The sequence below is a fragment of the Physella acuta genome, unplaced genomic scaffold (assembly GCF_028476545.2).
Source record: "Physella acuta isolate Inbredline_101_S28 unplaced genomic scaffold, ASM2847654v3 ptg000710l, whole genome shotgun sequence".
Classification (NCBI taxonomy): Eukaryota; Metazoa; Mollusca; class Gastropoda; family Physidae; genus Physella; species Physella acuta.
This window is the reverse complement of record NW_026732229.1, coordinates 200,001-224,443: the sequence shown is the minus strand read 5'-3', so window position 1 is coordinate 224,443 and position 24,443 is coordinate 200,001. Positions and strand designations below refer to the sequence as shown.

At 36.9% G+C, this 24,443-nt stretch overlaps 2 protein-coding genes across 2 annotated transcripts; both read right to left on the bottom strand.

Moving 5' to 3' along the window:
• Positions 1-605: 605 nt before the first annotated feature.
• On the bottom strand, positions 606-9,474 carry LOC131949712 (uncharacterized). Its single transcript, XM_059311575.1, has 7 exons — positions 9,338-9,474; positions 7,047-7,113; positions 6,919-6,929; positions 6,023-6,050; positions 2,873-3,050; positions 1,335-2,385; positions 606-1,290 (listed from the first exon to the last, which is right to left on the bottom strand). Exons 1-7 carry the CDS (start codon positions 9,472-9,474, stop codon positions 606-608), a joined length of 2,157 nt encoding a protein of 718 aa, XP_059167558.1.
• A 10,294-nt stretch (positions 9,475-19,768) lies between these two features.
• LOC131949710 (angiopoietin-related protein 7) lies at positions 19,769-23,935 on the bottom strand. The gene is made up of 5 exons (XM_059311574.1): positions 23,810-23,935; positions 20,793-21,838; positions 20,441-20,554; positions 20,236-20,355; positions 19,769-20,143 (listed from the first exon to the last, which is right to left on the bottom strand). Exons 1-5 carry the CDS (start codon positions 23,862-23,864, stop codon positions 19,769-19,771), a joined length of 1,710 nt encoding a protein of 569 aa, XP_059167557.1. The 5' UTR covers positions 23,865-23,935.
• Between the last annotated feature and the right edge of the window lie 508 nt (positions 23,936-24,443).

Here is a 24,443-nt window from a genome sequence, read left to right as displayed (position 1 = left end):
GAAAAGGTCGGGTGTCGGTAGGTTTATCAGCAGATGTGAGTAGGGTCAACTAGGGCGTGGCACCAAACATCAGAGTGACCAGGGTAGGGGCGAGGGTCAGGAGAAGAAGATTGGACATCCTGTACACAGCTGAGTTGTTTGGTGTTGCTGTAGTGGACTCACTGGTTTTGGTGGTTGTTGGTGTAGGCGTGGTAGTGTTGGATGTGTTGGTTGGTGTAAGCGTGGTAGTACTTGTTGTGTTGGCTATTAATGTAGGTGTAGTAGTACTTGTTGTGTTGGCTGATATAGGCGTGGTGTTGGCTATTAATGTAGGCGTGGTAGTGCTTGTGTCGGTTGCTGTAGACGTGGTAGTGCTTGCTGTACTGATTGAGGTACTGTAGGGTAAAGCGGTGGTGATGGTGTTAGAGGTTGTTGCTGATTCTTTTGCCGTGTTAGCAGATCCTGATGCAGTCGTTGGCTCTGGTGATAGCACTGCTGTAGTAGGTGACGCCGCAGTTGTAGTTGGCGCTGGTGTTGTAGATGGTGCTGGTGTTGTATTTGGCGCTGCAGTTGTCACTGGCGCTGGTGTGTTAGTTGGTACTGTTGTGGTAGTTGGCGCCGTAGTGCTAGTGGTCACTGCTGTTGGCGCTTGTGTGGTAGTTGGCGCTGCTGTTGACGCTGGTGTGGTAGTTGACGCTGTAGTTGTAGGTGGTGCTGGTGTGGTAGTTGACGCTGTAGTTGTAGGTGGTGCTGGTGTGGTAGTTGACGCTGTAGTTGTAGGTGGTGCTGGTGTGGTAGTTGATGCTGTAGTTGTAGGTGGTGCTGGTGTGGTAGTTGACGCTGCTGTTGACGCTGGTGTGGTAGTTGATGCTGTAGTTGTAGTTGGCGCTGCTGTTGTAGGTGGCGCTGGTGTGGTAGTTGGCGCTGCTGTTGACGCTGGCGCTGGTGTGGTAGATGACGCTGCTGTTGACGCTGGTGCTGGTGTGGTAGTTGGCGCTGCTGTTGACGCTGGTGCTGGTGTGGTAGTTGGCGCTGCTGTAGGTGGTGCTGGTGTGGTAGTTGATGCTGCTGTTGGTGCTGGTGTGGTAGTTGGCGCTGCTGTTGGCGCTGTTGCTGGTGTGGTAGATGACGCTGCTGTTATATTTGGTGCTGGTGTGGTAGTTGGCGCTGCTGTAGGTGGTGATGGTGTGGTAGTTGACGCTGCTGTTGTAGGTGGTGATGGTGTGGTAGTTGACGCTGCTGTTGTAGGTGGTGCTGGTGTGGTAGATGACGCTGCTGTTGTAGGTGGTGGTGGTGTGGTAGTTGACGCTGCTGTTATATTTGGTGCTGGTGTGGTAGTTGACGCTGCTGTTGACGCTTGCGTGGTAGTTGACGCTGCTGTTGACGCTGGCGTGGTAGTTGACGCTGCTGTAGTAGGTGGTGCTGCTGTGGTAGTTGACGCTGCTGTTGACGCTGGCGTGGTAGTTGGTGCTGCTGTTGTAGTTGGCGCTGGTGTGGTAGATGACGCTGCTGTTATATTTGTTGCTGGTGTGGTAGTTGACGCTGCTGTAGTAGGTGGTGCTGGTGTGGTAGTTGACGCTGCTGTTGACGCTGGCGTGGTAGATGACGCTGCTGTAGTAGGTGGTGCTGCTGTGGTAGTTGACGCTGCTGTTGACGCTGGCGTGGTAGTTGGTGCTGCTGTTGTAGTTGGCGCTGGTGTGGTAGATGACGCTGCTGTTATATTTGGTGATGGTGTGGTAGTTGACGCTGCTGTGGTAGGTGGTGGTGGTGTGGTAGTTGACGCTGCTGTTGTAGGTGGTGGTGGTGTGGTAGTTGACGCTGCTGTTGTAGGTGGTGGTGGTGTGGTAGTTGACGCTGCTGTTGTAGGTGGTGGTGGTGTGGTAGTTGACGCTGCTGTTGTAGGTGGTGGTGGCGTGGTAGTTGACGCTGCTGTTGACGCTGGCGTGGTAGTTGGTGCTGGTGTGGTAGTTGACGCTGCTGTTGTAGGTGGTGGTGGTGTGGTAGTTGACGCTGCTGTTGACGCTGGCGTGGTAGTTGACGCTGCTGTGGTAGGTGGTGCTGGTGTGGTAGTTGACGCTGCTGTGGTAGGTGGTGCTGGTGTGATAGTTGAAGCTGCTGTGGTAGGTGGTGGTGGTGTGGTTGTTGACGCTGGCGTGGTAGTTGACGCTGCTGTTGACGCTGGCGTGGTAGTTGACGCTGCTGTGGTAGGTGGTGCTGGTGTGGTAGTTGACGCTGCTGTTGACGCTGGCGTGGTAGTTGACGCTGCTGTGGTAGGTGGTGCTGGTGTGGTAGTTGACGCTGCTGTGGTAGGTGGTGCTGGTGTGGTAGTTGACGCTGCTGTGGTAGGTGGTGCTGGTGTGGTAGTTGGCGCTGCTGTTGTAGCTGGCGCCTGGGTGGTAGTTGGTGCTGGTGTGGTAGGTGGTGCTGGTGTGGTAGGTGGTGCTGGTGTGGTAGGTGGTGCTGGTGTGGTAGTTGAAGCTGCTGTGGTAGGTGGTGCTGGTGTGGTAGGTGGTGCTGGTGTGGTAGTTGAAGCTGCTGTGGTAGGTGGTGCTGGTGTGGTAGGTGGTGCTGGTGTGGTAGGTGGTGCTGGTGTGGTAGGTGGTGCTGGTGTGGTAGGTGGTGCTGGTGTGGTAGGTGGTGCTGGTGTGGTAGTTGAAGCTGCTGTGGTAGGTGGTGCTGGTGTGGTAGGTGGTGCTGGTGTGATAGTTGAAGCTGCTGTGGTAGGTGGTGCTGGTGTGGTAGTTGGCGCTGCTGTTGTAGCTGGCGCCTGGGTGGTAGTTGGTGCTGGTGTGGTAGTTGGTGCTGGTGTGGTAGGTGGTGCTGGTGTGGTAGGTGGTGCTGGTGTGGTAGGTGGTGCTGGTGTGGTAGTTGGTGCTGTTGTGGTAGGTGGTGCTGGTGTGGTAGTTGGTGCTGCTGCTGTAGGTAGTGCTGGTGTGGTAGTTGACGCTGCTGTTATTGGTGCCGTTGTTGATGGCGCCGTAGTGGTAGTTGGCGCTGCTGTTGGCGCTGTTGCTGGTGTGGTAGTTGACGCTGCTGATGTAGTTGTTGCTGCTGTGGTATTGTTGTTTATGCTAGTGGTGTTAGTTTGTACTGAAAATTAGACATAATACATCTCATTGTTAATACATAAACCATTTCTAGGTTGTCAAATATAAGTCAGTGACAAGCAATATTGATTTTGGTGCACTGATGTAACTAGGAAATGGTGGAGATATACTGTTCTTGCTATTAATATCACTATTAGTTAGTTGAATATTGCTTATTTTAAAATCAAATAACTTTCATATTAATTTTAAACAACGGAAGTTTAATGAGACAAAATAATGAGAAAATTTAGATGTTGCTCCAAAAGTAAATACGTAAGAAACTATTGAACCCCTTTTTTGTGCTCTATCCAATTGAATAACAAAGAAAAATGAGAAATATCATTTATAAATTAACATCATTTCTACAATTTGAATTTTTAAAAATTAAATTAATCGTCGGTTGTTGCATTACTGTTGTGAAAACCCTGTTTTGAGTTTGACCTAGTCAACAAACAGCGAAAGATAAAAATCAACAAAATCTTTCTTTGACAAACTGTCACCTACCTGTTTGTGACAGCACCGAGGTCCAACACAGGCCGAGTGTCAAAATCAGCAGGACAAACATCTCAGTGTGAAACATCTTCTGAGCTGGTCACAGCTAGATTTGGTCAAATATCTGACAGCAACAACGACAAAAACGTGTAGGCCAGTTCACATCCGAATTTATGTAACATTAACCGTATTATTTTTTAAAATCGTATTATTTTTAAAAATCGTACTATTTTTTTTTTAAATTGTATTATTTTAAAAAATCGTATTATTTTAAAAAATCGTATTATTTTTAAAAAAAATTATTATTTTTAAAAATCGTATTATTTTTAAAAATCGTATTATTTTAAAAAATTGTATTTTTTTTTAAATCGTATTATTTTTAAAAAACGTATTATTTTAAAAATTGAAATTTTTAAACTAAGTCAATCATCCGTGTCGCCTTAAAAAACTACTTCATAGTCTTAATAAAAATTAACTCACCCAGGTGAAAAATATACCTTTCTTAAACCACGTTTTCCAGGGTATACAATCATCTTTTAACCAAGAGGCCAATCAAACACGAGTTAAAAATAAAAATAATTCCTACAAGAATTAACATTTGTGGTTCCAATATCCTACACACATGTTGAAGAAACACCACATAGGCTATTATGTCATACAGAAAATCTATCCCAGCGTATCAAGACGGTTTAGATTATATTACAATCGTTCGTCTTTTGTGCTTGGTTGAAGAACGTCAGCAAGGTGTATCGTATAGAGAAATGTTGGGCCGTGTTTAAGGAATAAGACATATAGTGTAGGTCATGTTGACTTCTATATTTCTCATATTACATTCAACCAAGAAAGAATACTAGCTAATTAGCATATTTTAAAGGTGATGTAAAAAAAAAACAAATATCAAGGCAGTGTCTGTACAGGTTAACCAACCTTGTTAAACTTAAGACAGGTCAGTCAAGTTAACTATGTTAAACTTAAGACAGTCAGTCAAGTTAACTATGTCAAACTTAAGACAGTCAGCCAAGCTAACTATGTTAAACTTAAGACAGTCAGTCAAGTTAACTATGTTAAACTTAAGACAGTCAGTCAAGTTAACTATGTTAAACTTAAGACGGGTAAGTGAAGTTAACTATGTTAAACGTGTGACAGCGTTAAAATAATGTTAAAACTTTTTAACATGTAAGTCCAAGTATTCTGTTAATAAAGCGACCTGTAGGTCAAGTTGCCAATCTGTTAAACGTGTGTCAGGTAAGTCTTGTTAAACCGAAGTTAAACTTTTGACATGCAAGTGAAGATACTGCTATGTTAAACATGTTACAGATAAGCAGAGGCGTCGTGGGGCGGGGCGAGGAGTGGGGTGCGGACCGGGTGACACCATTAGGGGGGTGGGGGTGACAATAAGACGAAAGATTTTAAAATATATAAAAGAAACATGCTTTTTGCCTGTTCAGTTAATGAATAATTAGAGTTTAAAAGTCTCGCCAATACACACACACATACTCAGCCCCTAATATATATATATATATATATAAATATATATATATATATATATATATATATATATATATATATATATATATATATATATATATATATATATGCATTTAATGTATATATATACATTTTTTTTCTTTGGTGTGTGCAGGGAGAGGGGGTGACACCATGAAGTGACGCACCGGGTGACACACGAACTAGTGACGCCACTGCAGATAAGTCTAGTTACAACTATGTTAAGAAACATTCCAGGGCAGGGTAACACCGTGACAGAAGAATATGTTCCCAACAAGGTGACACGACAGATGCTGTTCGACACACCATATAAGATAACACCTCAAGTGAACATAATGCCTTGTTTTTTAGCACCATATCAAATCACACGACAGATTTACATAACCTCTGTTTTCATATCTGCTATGTCGATCTAATGACAAACGTCATCCTTTTTACATGATGGGTTATAAATGCATCTCATGTCAGGTGTACCGCCTTCTGTTGTTACACCAATGCAAGAATGTCTAGACCTGAAGCTTGTTGGGTGATCAGGTGTTGCAAACAGTCAGTGTATATATATATATATATATATATATATATATATATATATATATATATATATATATATATATGCATATATTCATTAGAAAACCCATCCGTCAATCCATATATTAATACAACAACTTTAATCAATTAAAATTATTTATTTTTAGCTTGAAATTCTGTTCTAAATTTACATCTTTTTTGTCTTTAAAGCGAATCAGTTTGATCCATTTTTTTAAGAAACGTCACTTTAAATTCCAAATAGCTTGATACAGTTGTGTTGGAATCTGTCGGTTGATACTTGAATTACCAGGCGATGCTTGCGTCATTTCCTGCCGTATTGGCCCAACTGTCGTCAGTTGCTCTCACACCCCGCACACCACGAACACCTTTAACACCATTAACACCTCTAACACCACGAACACCTCTCACACCTTCGATGCTTCTTGTTTCTTCCAAACTCTGTGAAAAACAAACATAAGATTTGATTACAGTACACTTTATAAACATGTATTTAATTCATATTATATGGGCATAATGGGATTTTACACACCCACACACCCACACACACACCCACCCACACACACACACACACATATATATATATATATATATATATATATATATATATATATATATATATATATATATATATATATATATATATATATATATATATATATTGATCATACTTATAGGTTTTTATATATTTCGTCTTCTTTTACCGCTCGTGCCCAAGACACACAGGACAGATGAAGTAGAGTTCACCTGTTTGAATTACTTCAGTATACAAGGTTAGAGTTTAGTCAGCAATATCCCCAGCCAACAGTTCACTTTCATAAGGTAAAGTCATTGTCAGTGATAGCAGAATAGTTAACTAACCAGCTCACTTTCTAAAGGTAAAGCCATTGCCAGTGATAGCAGAATAGTAAACATACCCTTTCACTTACTAAAGGTAAAGCCATTGTCAGTGATAGCAGAATAGTAAACATACCCTTTCACTTTCTAAAGGTAAAGCCATTGTCAGTGATAGCAAAATAGTAAACTTACCCTTTCACTTTCTAAAGATAAAGCCATTGTCAGTGATAGCAAAATAGTAAACATACCCTTTCACTTACTAAAGGTAAAGCCATTGTCAGTGATAGCAAAATAGTAAACTTACCCGTTCACTTTCTAAAGATAAAGCCATTGTCAGTGATAGCAGAATAGTAAACATACCCTTTCACTTTCTAAAGGTAAAGCCATTGTCAGTGATAGCAGAATGGTAAACATACCCTTTCACTTTCTAAAGGTAAAGCCATTGTCAGTGATAGCAAAATAGTAAACTTACCCTTTCACTTTCTAAAGATAAAGCCATTGTCAGTGATAGCAAAATAGTAAACATACCCTTTCACTTACTAAAGGTAAAGCCGTTGTCAGTGATAGCAAAATAGTAAACTTACCCGTTCACTTTCATACGCTATAGCCATTGTCAGTGACATCAAAAGCGTCAAGCACAAAGTCAGGACCAAGATCTTCATTGTGGCTGAAATATTTTAAAGATAAAGTTTTATAAATCATACTTACACTCAAATATCTTAGATTATGCGTGAAAGTATATATAGGCTTAAAAGTTATTTTTTGTTTTTAAGTTTCGTTTTGTCATTTCATCAGATTCTGGTGTATGTGGTAGGTTATTAAATTCTCAAGACATTTTAGTATTTGTAATCACATATCAAAGAATACAGCTTACTAAAAATAAATGCTTATCAAAGGCTAAATACTATTTATTTTTTGTCAAAAAGGATCTATTTTATCTAAAGAAGACCTATTTGCATAAACCTTTACTATTTTAACATATCGTATATATATATATATATATATATATATATATATATATATATATATATATATATATATATATATATATATATATACATATATACATATATATATATATATATATATATATTTATTTATTTATTTATTTATTTATTTATATATATATATATATATATATATATATATATATATATATATATATATATATATATATATATATATATATATATATATATATATATATATATATATATATATATATATATATATATTATAAGCATCCGTAATAATATTTTTTTTAAATAGGACGACTATGAATACAAACATTTTAACACATCTATGCTTTTGAAATTCGATTTAGATTTATCGTCAGAACACGACCTTAGTAGCATTATATTTCTAGGCAAACAAAAATCTAGCAATATTGTAAGCGTAGTCACATACTTACAAATATAAGCGTTGTCTTGATACAGTGGTACTGTGCGAGCTGGAGACTATTAGCGAATAGCCGGGTTATGATGGCTTTATATCGGCCTCACAAATTGCATTTAATTTATGACAAGAACGTTTTAAATGGTCTCAGATATTAGTACGTTGATAAGCGTGATAATTCCTTGTCAACTGAATCATAATGCAATGTTTTAATTATTTTTGTACATTGATAAGCGTGGTTATTCCTACTCAACTGAATCATAATGCAATGTTTTAATTATTTTAGTACTTTGATAAGCGTGGTTATTACTAGTCAACTGAATCATAATGCGGTGTTTTAATTATTTTAGTACTTTGATAAGCGTGGTTATTACTAGTCCACTGAATCACAATGAAGTGTATTCATTATTTTCAAAGATTAAACCTCATATCCTCCAATTCACAGAATTTTTTCATCAATCTGATACTGTTGTGTAGGTCATAAGTTTGACTGTTTTATTATAACAGTGCGCTCACTAGGTACCGGTTGTTTTGTTTTTTAAATTAATGAATATAAAATAAGGTAAGTTATAACTGATATATTCAGAGGTAAAATTTCGATAGCATAATTACGGTGTACTTTTGACGATTTTAAAAATCGTTTCATGTGGTTGGAGATGAAGTGTCTGTGAATGAGAAACGCTGGGGTTTAGAGTATTGTTTATCAACACCAAAGATCTCATTAATTAATTCATTACGTTTGTTATCAACTCAAAGGCCCTAATTAATTTATATATTACGTTTTTATTAACTCAAAGTCCCTAGTGAGTTAATTAATTTATTCATTAAGTTTTTTATTCACACCAAAGTCCCTAGTAAGTTAATTAATTTATTCATTAAGTTTTTTAGCAACATCAAAGATCATGGTCCAGTTAATAAATTTACTCATTAAGTAGACAGTTAATGTATACATTAAGTAGACTTATTGCTTACATTTGGTATGATGGTTTTAGATTAGCTGCGAGATATGTAGTTATTAATGCTTTCATTTTTCGAGTTAGATTTCAGATGAAATTCAGCTGGAGTGGTCTCACCTTAAACTTTCTCACACATTATTTTTTTTTAAATAGAAAAACATTGCCCACCAAAATAAACGTAAACAGTGTGAGTATTAAAAAAGCATAAAATTATTACTTTATGAAGGAATCATTGATTTATTTATTAAAAGTCAATTAAGCATCGAAGTGCCTCGGTGAGCTGGTTTACTCTTAATCTACGTGAAAAGATCCGGTAGAATTTGTATTTTTCTGAGAAATCGGATATACCGTAAAGTACTACTTCCGGTGATCGGAAAGCACTCAAAATTTGATAGAATTAAGAGAATAGAATTTTATACATATGTATGAAAATTAGTTGACCCAACCGAAAAGTTACTCAAATTACCGGTATTTTAGAATACGAAAATGTAGAAAAGTAACACTTTTGGTTATCGGAAGTAACTCAAAAATTTAAGTAACCCATGTATAAGATCTTTTACATAACCATGGAATTCTTTATACCTAACTAAAAAGGTACACAAGTTATCGTGTTCACGCGAAAATAAAGTTTCACTTTGTATTGGAAATGATTCAAAAGTCGAAAGAAACCCGAGCATACGATATAACACTTAAGTGTCGAATTTCGTCTTCCTAACTGAAGCGGTACTCAAGTTATCATGTTCACATACAAACACACAGACAGACACAATCGCAAAACTATTTTTTCCCGTTTCGAAAAAAAGTGAAACGTCAAAATTTGTAAAAATCGGTTTAGATTTTTTTGCACGTGTATAATCAAGTATGGAGGTGTAAAACTGCGAAAACTATCAAAATATCTGTTAATTATTCAGCACGATCACAACAAATCCTCTTTTCTGTGTACGAAATAGAATAATAAATCTACATTATATATCCGCATTCATCGTAATTTTCCTTACTTCAATTTTATAAGGGCGCCCGAGGTCCAAGGGCGCCCGATGTCCCAAGGTCCCCTGTTTAAGTAAATAAATTGAGCCCTTGAAACTAGTGACTCTCTTTGAAAATATATTTTTTTATTGCCAGTATTGGAGAGAATTGTATGATCTAACCCATATATCGTAAGGGGTCATCCATAAATGAAGTCACGGTTTTTTTGACGATCTTTACCTCCCCTCCTCCCCTCCCTCACACGTCGTCACAAAAAGCCAGACCCCCCCCTAAAATGACTTTACACCTCAGCCTACAACCCCCCCCCCCCTCAAAATTGCAGTTGAATTTTGTTTAAACAGCTATATTTTTCCAAAATCTTGTCTGAACTTTGTCAAAATAGAGTATTTTAATCAATTGTTATTACAACTTATTAAAACAGTTTTCTAAAACGCAAAATAAATTCGTTTACTAACATTGCATTTTTATAATGCAAAAGTGTGACGTCGCACCATGAACCCCCCCTCCCCCTCATCACACACCGTCACAAAATTACGGACCCCCCCCCCCTCCCCCCTACGAGTTTGACGTCATTTATGGACGACCACTAAAACAAAAATCTTCAAGAATGTAACAAGTTGCTTTTGATGTAATAATAGTTTTAAAATTTATTTACTAGTTGAAAGGATTAACGTAGATTGTGTCAATATATTTTAAGTCGAGATATATTATGTAAGGTAAGTTGAAACTTTCCAAGTTTAACTATGTGAACAAAGAATTATTTTCTCCGCGCAAAGTACGCGGTTATATTAATTTAGTCATTTAGTTTGTGTAAACTTATGTCATAGTTGAAAACTATAGCATAGATTCTTTAATAGATTTACGTGTTTAAGAGACAAAAATATAGTAGACTATGCTGCAAATAGCTATTTTATTTCCGATACCCTACTTTTTTTTGCACTAACTGGAACTAAAACAGGAAATGTTGCGATTTTTCGATTTGGTGTCACCCCTTACTTACTAGATAGTGTTTTCGGTGCCCGTACCAGCCTTGTGAAGCTTTTAGATATACAAATATATGCAAATACACAATTATATATATATATATATATATATATATATATATATATATATATATATATATATATATATATATATATACATAGATTAGTAGGTTGGGTCGCATAATATCAATAGAGGCTCTCATGAGGGAGTAGTGAAAAATGATAGAAGCATGCTTCTCACGCTTCAATTTTTTAAACCATCATAAAAATACTATCGTTCAAGTGACAAAATTTATACGGACAATAAACTTTTTCCCAAGTTTTCTTTAACTTGCTTTCTCTGTGTCTTTCTGTGTTTGTTTGTCTTTCCAATCAAATCTTGCGATCGAAATTTCTGGCACTTCCCAGTTAGCTAGCGCGCTGAAATTTTCAGGGAAGCTTTCTTTTGGATGACCATAGAATATGCAATTGTTATTATTACTAAATTGATCAATGGAAACATTTTATTGAGCATTTTAGACCGCTATATAATCTATATATATAATTCTCCTCTGCGAGCCATTAGAAAAAAAACCAGCGACGCGTACCTCGCGCGCAGTGAAGCGAACGATCCCACGTTGCCACAGGCTTAGGGGCAAATAATTTACTTTGAACCGAGTTTAAACTTACAGGATGTAGGCCAGTTTGTGGGAGACGATATGGTCGAGTGGTTGGGCACACGATTGCTATCCCACTCGACACGGGTTCAAATCTATGTGTTCTAGTCAGTAACGTATTCACACAACGATTTTTTTTCGAGTTGTCTTTTTACGAGTTGTCTTTTTACGAGTTGTCTTCGTTTACCCAAAAAAAAAGTGAAAAGATAAAATCGATAGCAAGATTTTAATGCAAACAGACAAAGACTAAAAAGTAGAAAATAATAATCATTAAAAAAGTTTTAAAAAACCCACGTTTTCTGATTGAACTAAAAAGTAGAAAATAAATACTATACATCACAATAATGCAAGCGATCACTCTACTATAAGCGATCAAAAACGTGGGGCGCCGTGATTTTCTTACTGTTTCTAATACTGTTGACTCTCTACAAGCTCCCTAATAAAAGTCAATAGTATTATCTAATCAATAGTAATATAACTTTTACTTCGGCGCCCCACGTTTTTCATCGCTTATAGTAGAGTGATCGCTTGCATTATTGTGATGTATAGTATTTATTTTCTACTTTTTAGTTCAATCAGAAAACGTGGGTTTTTTAAAACTTTTTTAATGATTATTATTAAAACCTTAAGCTCCTTACAGTCGACAAGTTGATTTATCGATTATTTCCCTTGGTTTAATTTCTGCAGTAGAAACACTTCGCTACGCGCTCAAATAACGACGCGACTATATAGACAAAGGTTTCTCTTTTCGGCAGACCGTGCTTGTTTAAATATTTAGAATATATATATAGATTTAATGTTAACAAGCACTATTGGTTATATTCAAAACCAATGAATAGTTTGTTTTCTCTCGATATGGGAGGAGTTTCAAAATTGTGACTGACAGACATGGTAGAATTAGTTCTCCTGATCTCAAAAATAGCCCACGCATCACCTATGACACCTGTGGCATACTAGCCCCTTCGGTCACCGCGATTTCAGCTTCGCGCCTTTTACATTAAATCCCGCCTCCCCTTTTCGCATATTGTTGGGTCAACGCACCAGGGGGGGGGGGGCATCCTTTCAGGTATCTCGCTAGACGTCTGTCTCCGACACTACATAACATTCGTCTGACACGCTTTACCAGGTTACCTGCTTAGTTATTAAATCTTGAGTTCAAGGACAGATTGATAATAAAATGTTTTGGCCAGAAGACCTGGCTAAGCACAAATCGGATTATAAAAATGCTACGCAGAGAGATGGCATGACTAGATGGTGAACGGAAAAAAGTCACAGGAAAAAAAAACAGAAAAAAGTCACAGTTTTTGCTAGGAAAAAAGTCACAGAAAAAAAGTAACAATGGAAAAATTTTATCGGAAAAAAAGTCACAGAAATAAAGTTACAGAAACAAGTTAATAAAAAGTCTAGCGACAATTTAAGCGCAATTTCCTTGTGTTATCCATAACAATTTTTTGTAAACATTAGCACGTGGAAAAAAACAAGCGACGCGTAGCTCGCCTCTCTCTTTCTCTCTCTCTCTCTCTCTCTCTCTCTCTCTCTCTCTCTCTCTCTCTCTCTCTCTCTTGCCACGCGCAGTGACGCGAACGATCCCACTTATCAGTCGAAAAAAAGGGGTAAACACACGGGGACGAAACACAAGACGTATAATGCTGGGGTGCGTTCAAGCTAGGAGAACGATCGGTTTGTAATTTTTTTTAAATTTTGTGACCGTACGAAAGGATATTTTTGAAAACTTTCTTCGGCAATATTGTTCTAAATTATGGCAGGATATCGATTGGTAAATGTTTCAAGTCGCTAAGTGGTCTGGTTGCCGAGATATGGACCAAAAGCTGCATTTTTCGAGGTTTTTTGGCTTTTCCGGGAAATCCAGGAAGGAATTCCGGGAATTTTTTTGGCCCACAATCATCCTTGGAACTTGCTTAACATATTTGATTTGGAACTGGTCCTCGATATTGCTTCGTTGAGGAGGAGATACGACTGAAAGCTGCGGACACACATCCACACATCCATCCATCCAGAAATGACGCATTATTAAACGCAATTTTTCTTTTTTTGAAATTGCGCTAAAATAAACCGGGAGTGATCTCCCCTAAACTTTCTCGAATATTCTTATATAAAACAACAGGGGATGGGAACTCGGGCTATAGACATGATTTTTAATCCATTTTAAATACTTAAAGTTTTAAAAATAGAATAAAATCTCGTAGACAAAAGAATTGCACACCAAGTGAACGCCAAATAAAAAAAGTGCATAATAGTGCGCAATATTATTAGTACTTTAAAAATTTACATTAGTTTTTTGAGAAATCGGAAGTAGCATAAATTACTACTTCCAGTCAATGGAAATTACTCAAAATTTAACAGAAGCTAGAGAATTAGATCTTGTACTTACATGTGAAATTTCATTTATCTATCTGAAATAGTACTCAAGTTATAGGCTTTTGAAAAATTCAAAGTAGAAAAAGTACTACTTCCGGTTATAGGAAATCGCTCAAAAGTTGATACGGATCTACGATTTTGATAAAATACTTATATATGAAATTTCATCAACCTAGCTGTAACGGTACTCAAGTTATCGTGTTTACATACGGACACACACACAGACAGACAGACAGACAGACACACAGACATACGGACAGAATTGCAAAGCCCAGTTTTTCAGACTGTATTACGCATGAAACCTCTTAATTTTGATAAATCTGGATTGATAATTTTTGCCCGATTAAAATAAGTCCTCTATACTTCGGATGTGATGAAGGACTGAGATGTAATACGGTGAAAATTGTTAAAATTTCAAGTGATTTTTGTGCACGATTACAATACTTTCTCTATACTTCGTATATACGAGAAAGTAAAAAGTCACAAAAATCTTTTCAGAAATATTTTGATATATTTGTTGAAAATTGTAAAATTTAGTATGTTTATTGTTATGGGTTGTATTTTTGATAATATATTATTTATAGACGTTAAAAGCATTATGGTTTATAACAATCGTAAGTAAAAAAAAACTCTAAGATAATTTACACAACAATCTCAACTTTTGTTACGTATTTTGTTACATACGCGGTAGAAAAGTTAATTATAAAAGAAATTTAGGCACTTCATTGTGTTTGACATATGTTTTGCCGTAGGCTATTCTCTGGTCGGCCTCTCCTGAGTCGGCCGTGTCCGAACATAGTGTGTGTTGTTGATGTTTTGTGTCAATTACAGCCTTTGAACGTTGTCGGCTTTCTGTTTAGATCCTAGGTTTTGTTATGTAATGAGCGTGATAAATGTGGGCAGTAAAGGTGGTTGAACTAATCGTAACTATTGTTGCGATGAGTTGAGGGCAGCAAGTAAGATGAACTTACCATTTCACCGTCATTTAATGTTAGTATATTTTTTTTAAAAACACTATGAAAACCGAGGACGCTGAAAAATTCTATTTTAAATGCTATTAATATTATGTTTAACATAATTACAATCTACATACTTCATACTAAATATTTTTGATGAATTATAACAATTATCATGCGTATACATCCTACACACATTACATTACATTTAATTAATCCTAAGCCAATTTGCACTCTCTGAATATATAATTCATACAAGTACTAACAAATTATATTCAAATATATATTTGTAAAGTTTTTTCCTGTGACTTTTTTTCCTGTGACTTTTTTTTCTGTGACTTTTTTCTGTGCTTTTTTTTTTCCTGTGTTTTTTTTCCTGTGACTTTTTTTCCTACAATCGACTAGATACGCACTGGCCTACTTAGTAAGCGAAATCAATTATTTCAGTCTGCAGGCCAATAGGCTTTCAAAAATACCATACGATTTATTAAGAAAATATGTATTTTAAAAACTTAGCAAAAACATATTACCTAACTTAATTAAAATCAATCAAGTTAATATGAACATCTTCCAATAGACTATTATGATTGCATTAATTCATATTAAAATATGTTGCTTTGTGTTAAAAGACCAGAGCCGCCAAATTTTCTACTTTCGTGTATTACGCTCTGAAATCACTAATAGGTTAAAATGTCCGCGTATACACTCCGTGAATGCTCAAGTCACACTCTCACACACTGAAAGCTAAGAAATTTAGACAAAATGATAAATGCGTTTCGCGGTTATACTATTAACCCTTCAATTATGTAAATTTATGATTCGTTATACTATCAATTAAAAGTGGTTTGAATTGTGTTTAATTCGACTTGATCCTCGCTTCCCCCCCCCTCCCCCCCCCCCCCCCCTCCCCCATTCTAGCATGTCATTTTCTTTCATCAAGCAGGTTGTTATACTATGAGAATAATATAATCTAAAGGATTTTTTTTATTTGAAAGCATACTGGCTTCATAGGAAATAATAAGTTACGCCACCCAACCCCCCCCCCCCGCCCCCTGACTAAATGAAATACCCAACCCCGTATTCTAACCACTCTCCCCGCCTTAATACACACACATTTACAGACAGGTGACACATTTTAGTCGTTGCTAAGGGGGTCGGCGTGGTCGAGTCGGTGAAGCTCATGGTTGCTAAACCGTAAAGTCTCGAGTTCGAACCCTCGGGCTGATGAGGCTCGTTAGCTGGGGACAGTCACTCTTCTAGGAGAGACAACTCCAAAATTAAACAACTGCTGCCTTGTAGTTTGTTCTTGGTTGGACAAAGGCTATGGAAGTAAATCCAAAAAGAAAAGCAGGCTGAAATCGGAGTCAATGGCCTCAAAGGCGCATAACCAGTTGACACGTAACGCTTAATTGTGATGGATGCGTGGTCGAGCTCATGGTTGATAAATTCGAACAAAGTCTCGAGTTCAAACCCACTGGCAGATAAATCTCGATCCCCTTCAACACTAATAATTAAGAACGAAGAAGAAGAAGAAGTCGTTGCTACATTATTTATTATTTGTTAAAGAATCAGGTTATAAGTTATAGCGCAGAATTTCAACATGTGGACGACAACAATGACCCGACCACACTCCCCCCTCTCCAACCGTTCAGACCACACGCGTCCGAAAAAATTGATGATGACCCTTTGGGCTAAATATCTTCACTTACGCCCCCCTCCCTTCCCCCCCCCCCCCCCCCCCCCCACCGGCCTTCCTTCACCTGTTTGAATTTTTTATTGACTCATTAAGCTAACATCCCCTGCAACTTTTGTTATTTAAGTTAGGCCCCTTTCCAAGCTTCTAGTACCTGAAGTGGGGGTCATACCGACATTGCTTTGTAAATTTAGAGTACGGTTTTGGCAATTGTGTTTTCGTCCTCCCCTCCCTGACCTCGCCCCTAGCCACGCCAACCATTGAGGTTACGTCAAGCAGAAAGTGTTGCTGTTACAGGCGCCGTACTCACCGACCAAATACATCATGCGTCGACGTCATTACCATTTATTGCGCGTTAATCACCTGACCAGCCCACCCCATACCACCCTCAACCCCTCCCCCTCCGTCCATGTGCCAATCTACATCAAAGTATTTTACAGAGGTTCAGAGCATTGGTCAATGTATTGCTAGAATTAATTACATTCTACTTCACAGCTCGTACTCTGCCAAATTTCTTATCTCTCGGCCAGAAACAAAAAGGTCAAGTAGGGCATGGGGTGAAGAGATGGTATAGTGACCCGCTGAGCCCAAATAGTTTGAAAATACATACATATGACGAGTTGCTATTTTCAACCCGTATTAAAAAATATATGGACGACTTAATTTAAAATACTTTGTTGATTTTCTCGAAAATTAAGTCCCGCTGAGCCCAAATAGTTTGAAAATACATACATCAGCACTGAAAAAAGTCACAGTTTTTGGTAGAAAAAAATGCCACAGAAAAAAAGTCACATAGGAAAAAAAATGTCACAGAAATAAAGGCACAAAAAAGGCACAAAATGGCTTGTAACAAGTTTTTTTTTTTTAATTCTAATTGTTGAGAATCGTAAAATTTTGTGTGTTAATGGGTGTCTTTTTTTTTTCTAATTTTTTTTTTGTTACAAGTATCATTATGGTCTATAACACTAACAAGTAAAATACTATTACGTAATTTACACAGCAACCTAAACTTATAAAAAAAATGTTAAATTCGCTCTAGAAATGTTAATCATAAAAGAAATTTAGGCACATCATGTTTTGCATGTTTTTTTTTGTGATTCCTTTTTCGGCTTCTCCTGATTCGGCCTTGTCCCTCCATATTGTGTTTTGTTGACGTTTGGCGTCAATGACTGCCTTTGTGTCGTGTCGGTTTTCTGTTTTGGTTATGTAATGAGCGTGATAATTGTGGGCAGTACATGTGGTTGAACTATTGTTGCAATGAGTTGAGGGCATCAAGTCACATTAACTACGTTTTATGCTATTTCACGCTCTGCACCCCCCTCCCTTTCCCTTGACAATTTCACCCCCCCCCCCCCGTCAATCCATAAGGGCGAAGTTGTGGACATGTGTAAAACAATTTTTTTTAAATTGCGAGTCCAAAATTCACTCATTCGGATCGTTAAATATGTCTATTCCCTGCCCCGCCTCATTCCATTGAGTTTTCCAGATTAGAAACCACCCCCACCCCCCCACCCTCAAATAGAACAAATAGTTATTATGATTTGTTGTCATCAACTCTTCGCAACAATAATACAGTCACCTTGGCTGCCCACTATTTGTATCCTCATTTATCGCATAGAATAGGTTCCAGCCAAAAAGCCAACAAGGCTGCCGTTGAAGCAAGAGAGTCAACAATACCAACGTGGTCAGTCAAGGCAAACAGAGGAAAGACCCACGGTAAAACAAAACACAAAACACACAAAACACACCGATGTGCTACATTTCTTTTACAATTCATTTTTCTACCAGGTATTCAAAAAAATAATTCCCTCTTCCTCTCCACCCCATTAAATACAAAGATCGGAGTTTTTTTCAATAGAAACCCCCCTTCCCACCATAGCCAAAAGGTAGTTTTATTTAAAAATCTTAAAACAGAGTTGTACCACTTTATTTTAAGTATCAGATTATTATAATGAAATTTTCGTCAAATTGATAAAATAATGTAGCTAAGTCATTTAAAAAATCTAACTATATCCCTCCCTCAACTGGCCATTTATCTCGTCTATAATAATAGTTTCTCTGTCTGTCTTTCTGTCTATCTATCTCTTTATCTGTAGGGAACGCTTTTTATAAAGATAAAACACAAGCAGAGTAAAAACATACATAGTTATATGAAAAACGAAACGTGACGTCACGTAGAACATATAGTACGAATTTTCTAAAGCCGGGAAAGTACACACAATAATATGACGTCATTGATTCTCGAGTATATTTTGAATTAAATAACCAATTTTGTCTAATCTTAAAAGTATTTTGTGTGCAGAGTCTCTTTCGTGTTTCTCTTCGGGTAAGGGATAAGGTTTAGGTTTTAAGATTTAGATTGTTTGAATTGAATTCAGACATGGTGTATTTGCGGGAAAAGAAGGATTTAAGCTCTTCTAGATACTTGGGTCTAATATTTTCAAACGGTTATCTTAACTTTATAAAACGGAGTGTATGTTGTTGAGTTTGTTAATGTTCAGTCAAAGAAACTAATTTTCTAACAATAATTAAAGTCATTTGTAGTCTAATTTTTGGTGATGTTTACTTTTGTACTAAATGTAAAAACCTTTCCGATTTTTTAAAGAACCTTTACTTGGCTGGCATGGGAAAGGGGAGGGTTCTATTCTGGAAAACTCAAATGGATGGGGCAGGGGAGGAAATTGAAAAATTTAACGCTCCGAATGAGTGAATTCCGCACTCGCCAAAAATTAACTTTACACAACTCCTCCCTTATCGAGGAGGGAGGGGTAGGTAGTGGAAATCGTCAAAGGAGGGAGGGTGCAGTAGAACGTTCTAGCAGTTCGCTTGCGTCTATTAAGTATTGATAAAAAAAAAGTAAAAGGTGGCCCTCGATCGAATAAGGGGTCATCCATAAATGACGTCACGCTTTTTAAAATGATTTTTACCTCCCCCCTCCCCTTCGTCATACATCGTCACACAAAAGCCAGACCCCACCCCAAAAATGAAGTTACACATCAGCCTACAACCCCCTCAAAATTGCAGTCGAATTTTTCTTAAAACATCGATATTTTTCCAAAATCTTGTTTGAACTCTGTCTATATATAGTATTTTAATCCATTCCTATTACAATTTATTAAAACAGTTTTCTCAAAACCCGAAATAACGTCTAAAATTAGGTTACTAACATGGATTTTTTATAATGAAAAAGTGTGACGTCGCACCATCTGAACCCCCCTCCCCCTAATCACACACCGCCACAAAATTACGGACCCCCCTCCCCCTACGAGCGTGACGTATGCTGCAGGTTAAATTATGTATTACGCCATCAGTTTCTTTTAGAACTTAAAGCGTATTTTCATTTCCACTGTGTCAACGGTGAATCCATCGCCTGATAGATTGTCCCAGTTGATTCCGGCGTTATCGTCTCTTGAGCCCCAGACACCATTTAAATTCACAAATTCACAGTTGTTATACCACCAGCCACCTTTACAATAACGTTCAGCGCAATGCTCGCTGTATAAATCATTGTCCCTGTCGATGGTAGAAAACTTCATACCATGATGATAGTTTAGTTTGTCTAGTACATTTCCACTGAATGAAGAGATGTTTATTTTATACAACGCTGCTTCGTTGTCTACCTTGAAATGATCGTAATGGGCGTAGTACTTTATACCTTTTTGAGTCATGTCGATTCTAAGTTCGTTGTAGCCCTGTAGAGTGCAAATCAATTTCGATTTTCAAATGAAATAAATCTACAAATCTATAACCTGAACGTAAATTTTACAATTTCATTTACACTCACCATCATGGTCAGGTTAGAGATCCAGTCATTCCCAAGCCAGAAATCTCCAATCACTGAACCAAATCCATTTTTATAATCGTTCCAATCTCTGGTAAAATTGACGTCTCCCAAAACACGTCTCTGGAATTTGATTTTTAAAAAAAACGGTACTGCCTATTTAGTAGACGATTAAAGATTACCCTAATTATTTAAAATTATTAGCTACCTGAATTATGATCCAACCTCCACCGTCACTTTTTGTGTCACACAAAGTCAACTTGTCTTTATCAAGTTTTAATAACGTTCGTTCTGGTACATTAGTGTTGTTGTTCTTTTTACACTGTTTATAAATGGAAACAAGTTTGAAACTAAGCCTACAACTACATTAAAATTATTTTAAAAATATCAATTTGCTTTTTAGAAGTATATTGATATTTAATTTAGGTATTCTTTTAGTCAACGAAGATATTTTCATTTTCGCATTACTGTAAATATTTGTGTGCAGTTTTAATGAGTAAATTTTTTCAAAAATTAAAAATCCTAAAGAAGTTCTAATTGACTATGACAAAAACAACCACCTGAAGTATCGTTCGAGTAAACACAGGATTCCGGTCGTACTCGTTTTTCATTTCTTGTACAGTTGTGTTTAAAGCTTCTTTCATAAGTTTTGTTTGGTTGTTCCTTGTGAGGCTCTCATTGAGATTTACGTCTATTGTTCTAAGTCTGTCATTCACTGTTCGCATTTGTTGCGTGAAGTTATTTATCTTAGCATCAACCACTTCTATTGCTCTAAGTTTGTCATTCACAGTTTGCATGTGTTCTGTTATATTATTTATCTTAGCATCAACCACGTCTATTGCTCTAAGTTTGTCATTCACAGTTTGCATGTGTTCTGTTATATTATTTATCTTAGCACCAACCACGTCTATTGCTCTAATTCTGGCATTCACTGTTTGCATGTGTTCTGTGATGTTATTTATCCTAGCACCAAGCACGTCTATAGCATTAGTAGAGCTGATGTGTCTGTTACTGTTGTTTAACTCTGTAGATGATGGAATCTGAGCCGTGTCGTCGCTGTACCCATCTCTAGCAGAATGTGACATCTGTAAGGACATTGACATGTCTGCACCTTTTAGTTTTTCTGGATCTTCAAACGATTTCAGAAAGTCGGCCATTGTGTCCACAGTTTTCACGTAGTTCAAAGTTTCAGCTTTCAAATTCATCAACAAAACAGATTTCTTGATTTTCTCTCTTTCATAAGACGTTGTTCTATTCTCTAGCATTGCCATGTCTCCTGTCTTATTGGTAAAATATACTTGACATTTATACTGGTGTAAATTACAGGCTGAAGTATTGGAGAAAGACAAGACCAGTTCTCCGTGATGTTTGGATAGTTTGCCCTCAGATAATATCCCAGATATTTTATAATCGCGAACCTTTGAATCAGATCCTGAAATAGACGCCAACAAAATCTTCCCTTCAGGTTCACTGATCCTATAGACTGACATGTTGACAAGAGCTGACATCTGAGTGTCTTCTGTTATGTTTTCTGTACACTGGAGTTGTGCACAAAATAAACTTTTCCCATGGTAAAAGTGTTCTCTGGTCATGTCAACTTTAAGGCCTAGAAAACAGTAGACAAAATTAAATACGTAATATCTAATGCGTTCAATTAATTAAATATTTTGTACACATCAGAGAGATTATATGATGTGTACAATTAATTAAATATTTTGTACACATCAGAGAGATTATATGATGTGTACAATTAATTAAATATTGTGTACATCAGAGACATTATCTGATGTCTTAAAATCTCCAGTCCGGGAACCGTCCTCGCCACTTTCCTGTTAGCAGTCGAGCTTGCCACCACCCCATTACGAATTTCCTTCATTATTCAAACACAATAAAAAACATTTCTTGCTAAATATTGTTTAAAATCATTGTACTTCAGTTTAATTATTTTAAAATGAAAAATTACAATCTGTGGTTTTCGAGGGCATCCATAAAGGACGTCACGTTTCTGTGTACATCACTCAAGATTTCGGATGTGAAGCTTAGAGAAATAAAACTAAACGCACTATCCTTTCATAAGCTAAAGTCATGTCGCTTTGTGTTTTTCAAATTTTATAATTTTGTTTAATAAACACAATTTTATTGCATAAAATCTGAAATCCTTCTACCTTTGAGTAGTTAGCATAAAACAATTACCTTTAATTAAATTAAAGTTCTGAAATGTTTTTTACAAAATAAAAGATTATTTTAAAGCTTAATTGATAAAGATAAATGAATTCGATCCATACGTGTTTCGAGTACGCTTAATTTTTAAGAAAATACTACACTACCCGTTATCTAGTTAGATAACTGTGGGTTTGGGGGGTCATCCATAAATGACATCACGTCTGTCACTAATCATCACAAAATAACCAGACCCCACATTAAAAAAGGCGTCACACCTCAGACGTTTTTGCCTTTTAAAAACACTGACTTCGTCTGAGCAAGGGTCTGACAACATAATCTTTTCATATGCTGAGGTCACACCTGCACAGTGTCCTCCCAACTGACATGTTTTTGTCTTTGAAAACACAGATTTTGGCTGAGCAAGGGTCTGACCACACTATCTCTTCATATGCTGACGTCACCGCTGAACTTTACACCTACCCAACACTACTTCACCTGCCCAGTGTTCCGCCAAGTCTCAGACAACATGTTTTATCTTTAAAAAAAAAAGATTCCGGCCGAGCATGGCTCTGACCACACTATCCACGTTATATCTTGAGGACAAAGAAACAGGTGAACTCTACTTCACTTGCCCTGTATCCCGCTAAGTTTCAATAGGCAAAGGCAGCATTATCATTCACAACTAAAAAATATATATATATTTAAAAATAAACACTGGCATGTCTAGAACCCATGTGCTAACCTCTTAGCTATCTAGGCTCGTACAGTGTGGGTAATAACATATATATTTTACTTTTAGTCTGCGTAAGACTACGTGAATCGGCTCTAGAATTAGATCTAGAATTATTTCAAATTAATTTTTATCTTACAACAGATGGTGCGACGTCGCACTTTTGCATTATCAAAAAGGAATGTAAGAAAACGAATTTTAGACGTTATTTTGCGTTTTAGAAAACTGTTTTAATAAATTGTAATAGGAATTGATTAAAATACTTTTGGAAAAATATCGATGTTTAAAAAAACAATCCACCGGAAATTTTGAGGGGGCTAGTAGGCTGAGGTGTGACGTCATTTTAGGGGGGAGGTCTGGCTTTTTGTGACAACGTGTGACGAAGGGGAGGGGGGAGGTAAAAATCGTCAAAAAAGCGTGACGTCATTTATGGATAACCCCTATGTTTATATTGTAATTTTTTTGTTAAACTTTACAACAAGTTCTTAAGTAAACTAATTTATGTTTTATAATTTAAGCATGCGACAAATGCACTATGTCTTACAAAAAATGCATTAAAGTAATTAATTAATAAGAAGGCTAATTAAGTAATGTTTTGATCGACTAACATCCTTCTGTTCCGTTTTTAAATAATAATATTTTCGACTTTTCATAAAAGGCCTAATATAATTAAAGTGAGCTTACCAAACGACAGAAATAAGTTGACGGCTAACACAGCAATAAAATACAAAGCAGACATTTTAATCTATTGCAATAACATCAACTCAGCTGAGTACGTTCTCATAGCTGGTTTGTTTGTCAAATAGTCTCGTACTTATATACCGACCAGTTAAAAACATACATAAGTTGACAGGAGGTTGAAGGTCAACATGCACATGTAAACAGATATCACGTAATGAGTTTGCCGCTTGAGTTGACCAGAAATAAATGTCTGAAGTTGAAACATGATGTCAGATAATATCACATAGATTTTCTCGTGTAATCGTTTCCTTACATACATACTTGAATAAGAAAGTAGTCGCATAAAGAACCGACATGTAGTTACTAGCACGATACCGATTACTGTCTCATCGATACCAACATACTTATCTAAGTTACTAGTAAGGAAAGAGCAATTAGCCCGATTTAGACCCACTTAAGAAAACTAGAGTTCCCATCACGAGTGACGTTTTCTAATTAATAAACATTAATTAAATACTGACATGTAAGAGTCAGACATTTATTTTTAACCTTTAACATGTGGTGTGGCAAAATACCGTAAGACCTCATATGATTCTCCTCATTTAACAACATTGTTAAATTTGATGAATAACGTATT

What these genes read in the sequence shown, in the direction of transcription:
- LOC131949712 (XM_059311575.1), bottom strand. Translation starts at nt 9,474, where the DNA reads ATGCTCGGGTTTCTTTCGACTTTTGAATCATTTCCAATACAAAGTGAA. An exon ending in GTAAAAGATCTTATACATGG is followed by an intron (nt 7,114 to 9,337) that starts GTTACTTAAATT and finishes AAAATATTTCAG; the next exon opens with CCACAATGAAGATCTTGGTC. An exon ending in GCGTCAACTACCACGCAAGC is followed by an intron (nt 1,291 to 1,334) that starts GTCAACAGCAGC and finishes CAAATATAACAG; the next exon opens with CAGCGTCAACTACCACACCA.
- LOC131949710 (XM_059311574.1), bottom strand. Translation starts at nt 23,864, where the DNA reads ATGTCTGCTTTGTATTTTATTGCTGTGTTAGCCGTCAACTTATTTCTG. An exon ending in GAGGTTGGATCATAATTCAG is followed by an intron (nt 20,356 to 20,440) that starts GTAGCTAATAAT and finishes ATCAAATTCCAG; the next exon opens with AGACGTGTTTTGGGAGACGT. An exon ending in TCTCTAACCTGACCATGATG is followed by an intron (nt 20,144 to 20,235) that starts GTGAGTGTAAAT and finishes TGCACTCTACAG; the next exon opens with GGCTACAACGAACTTAGAAT.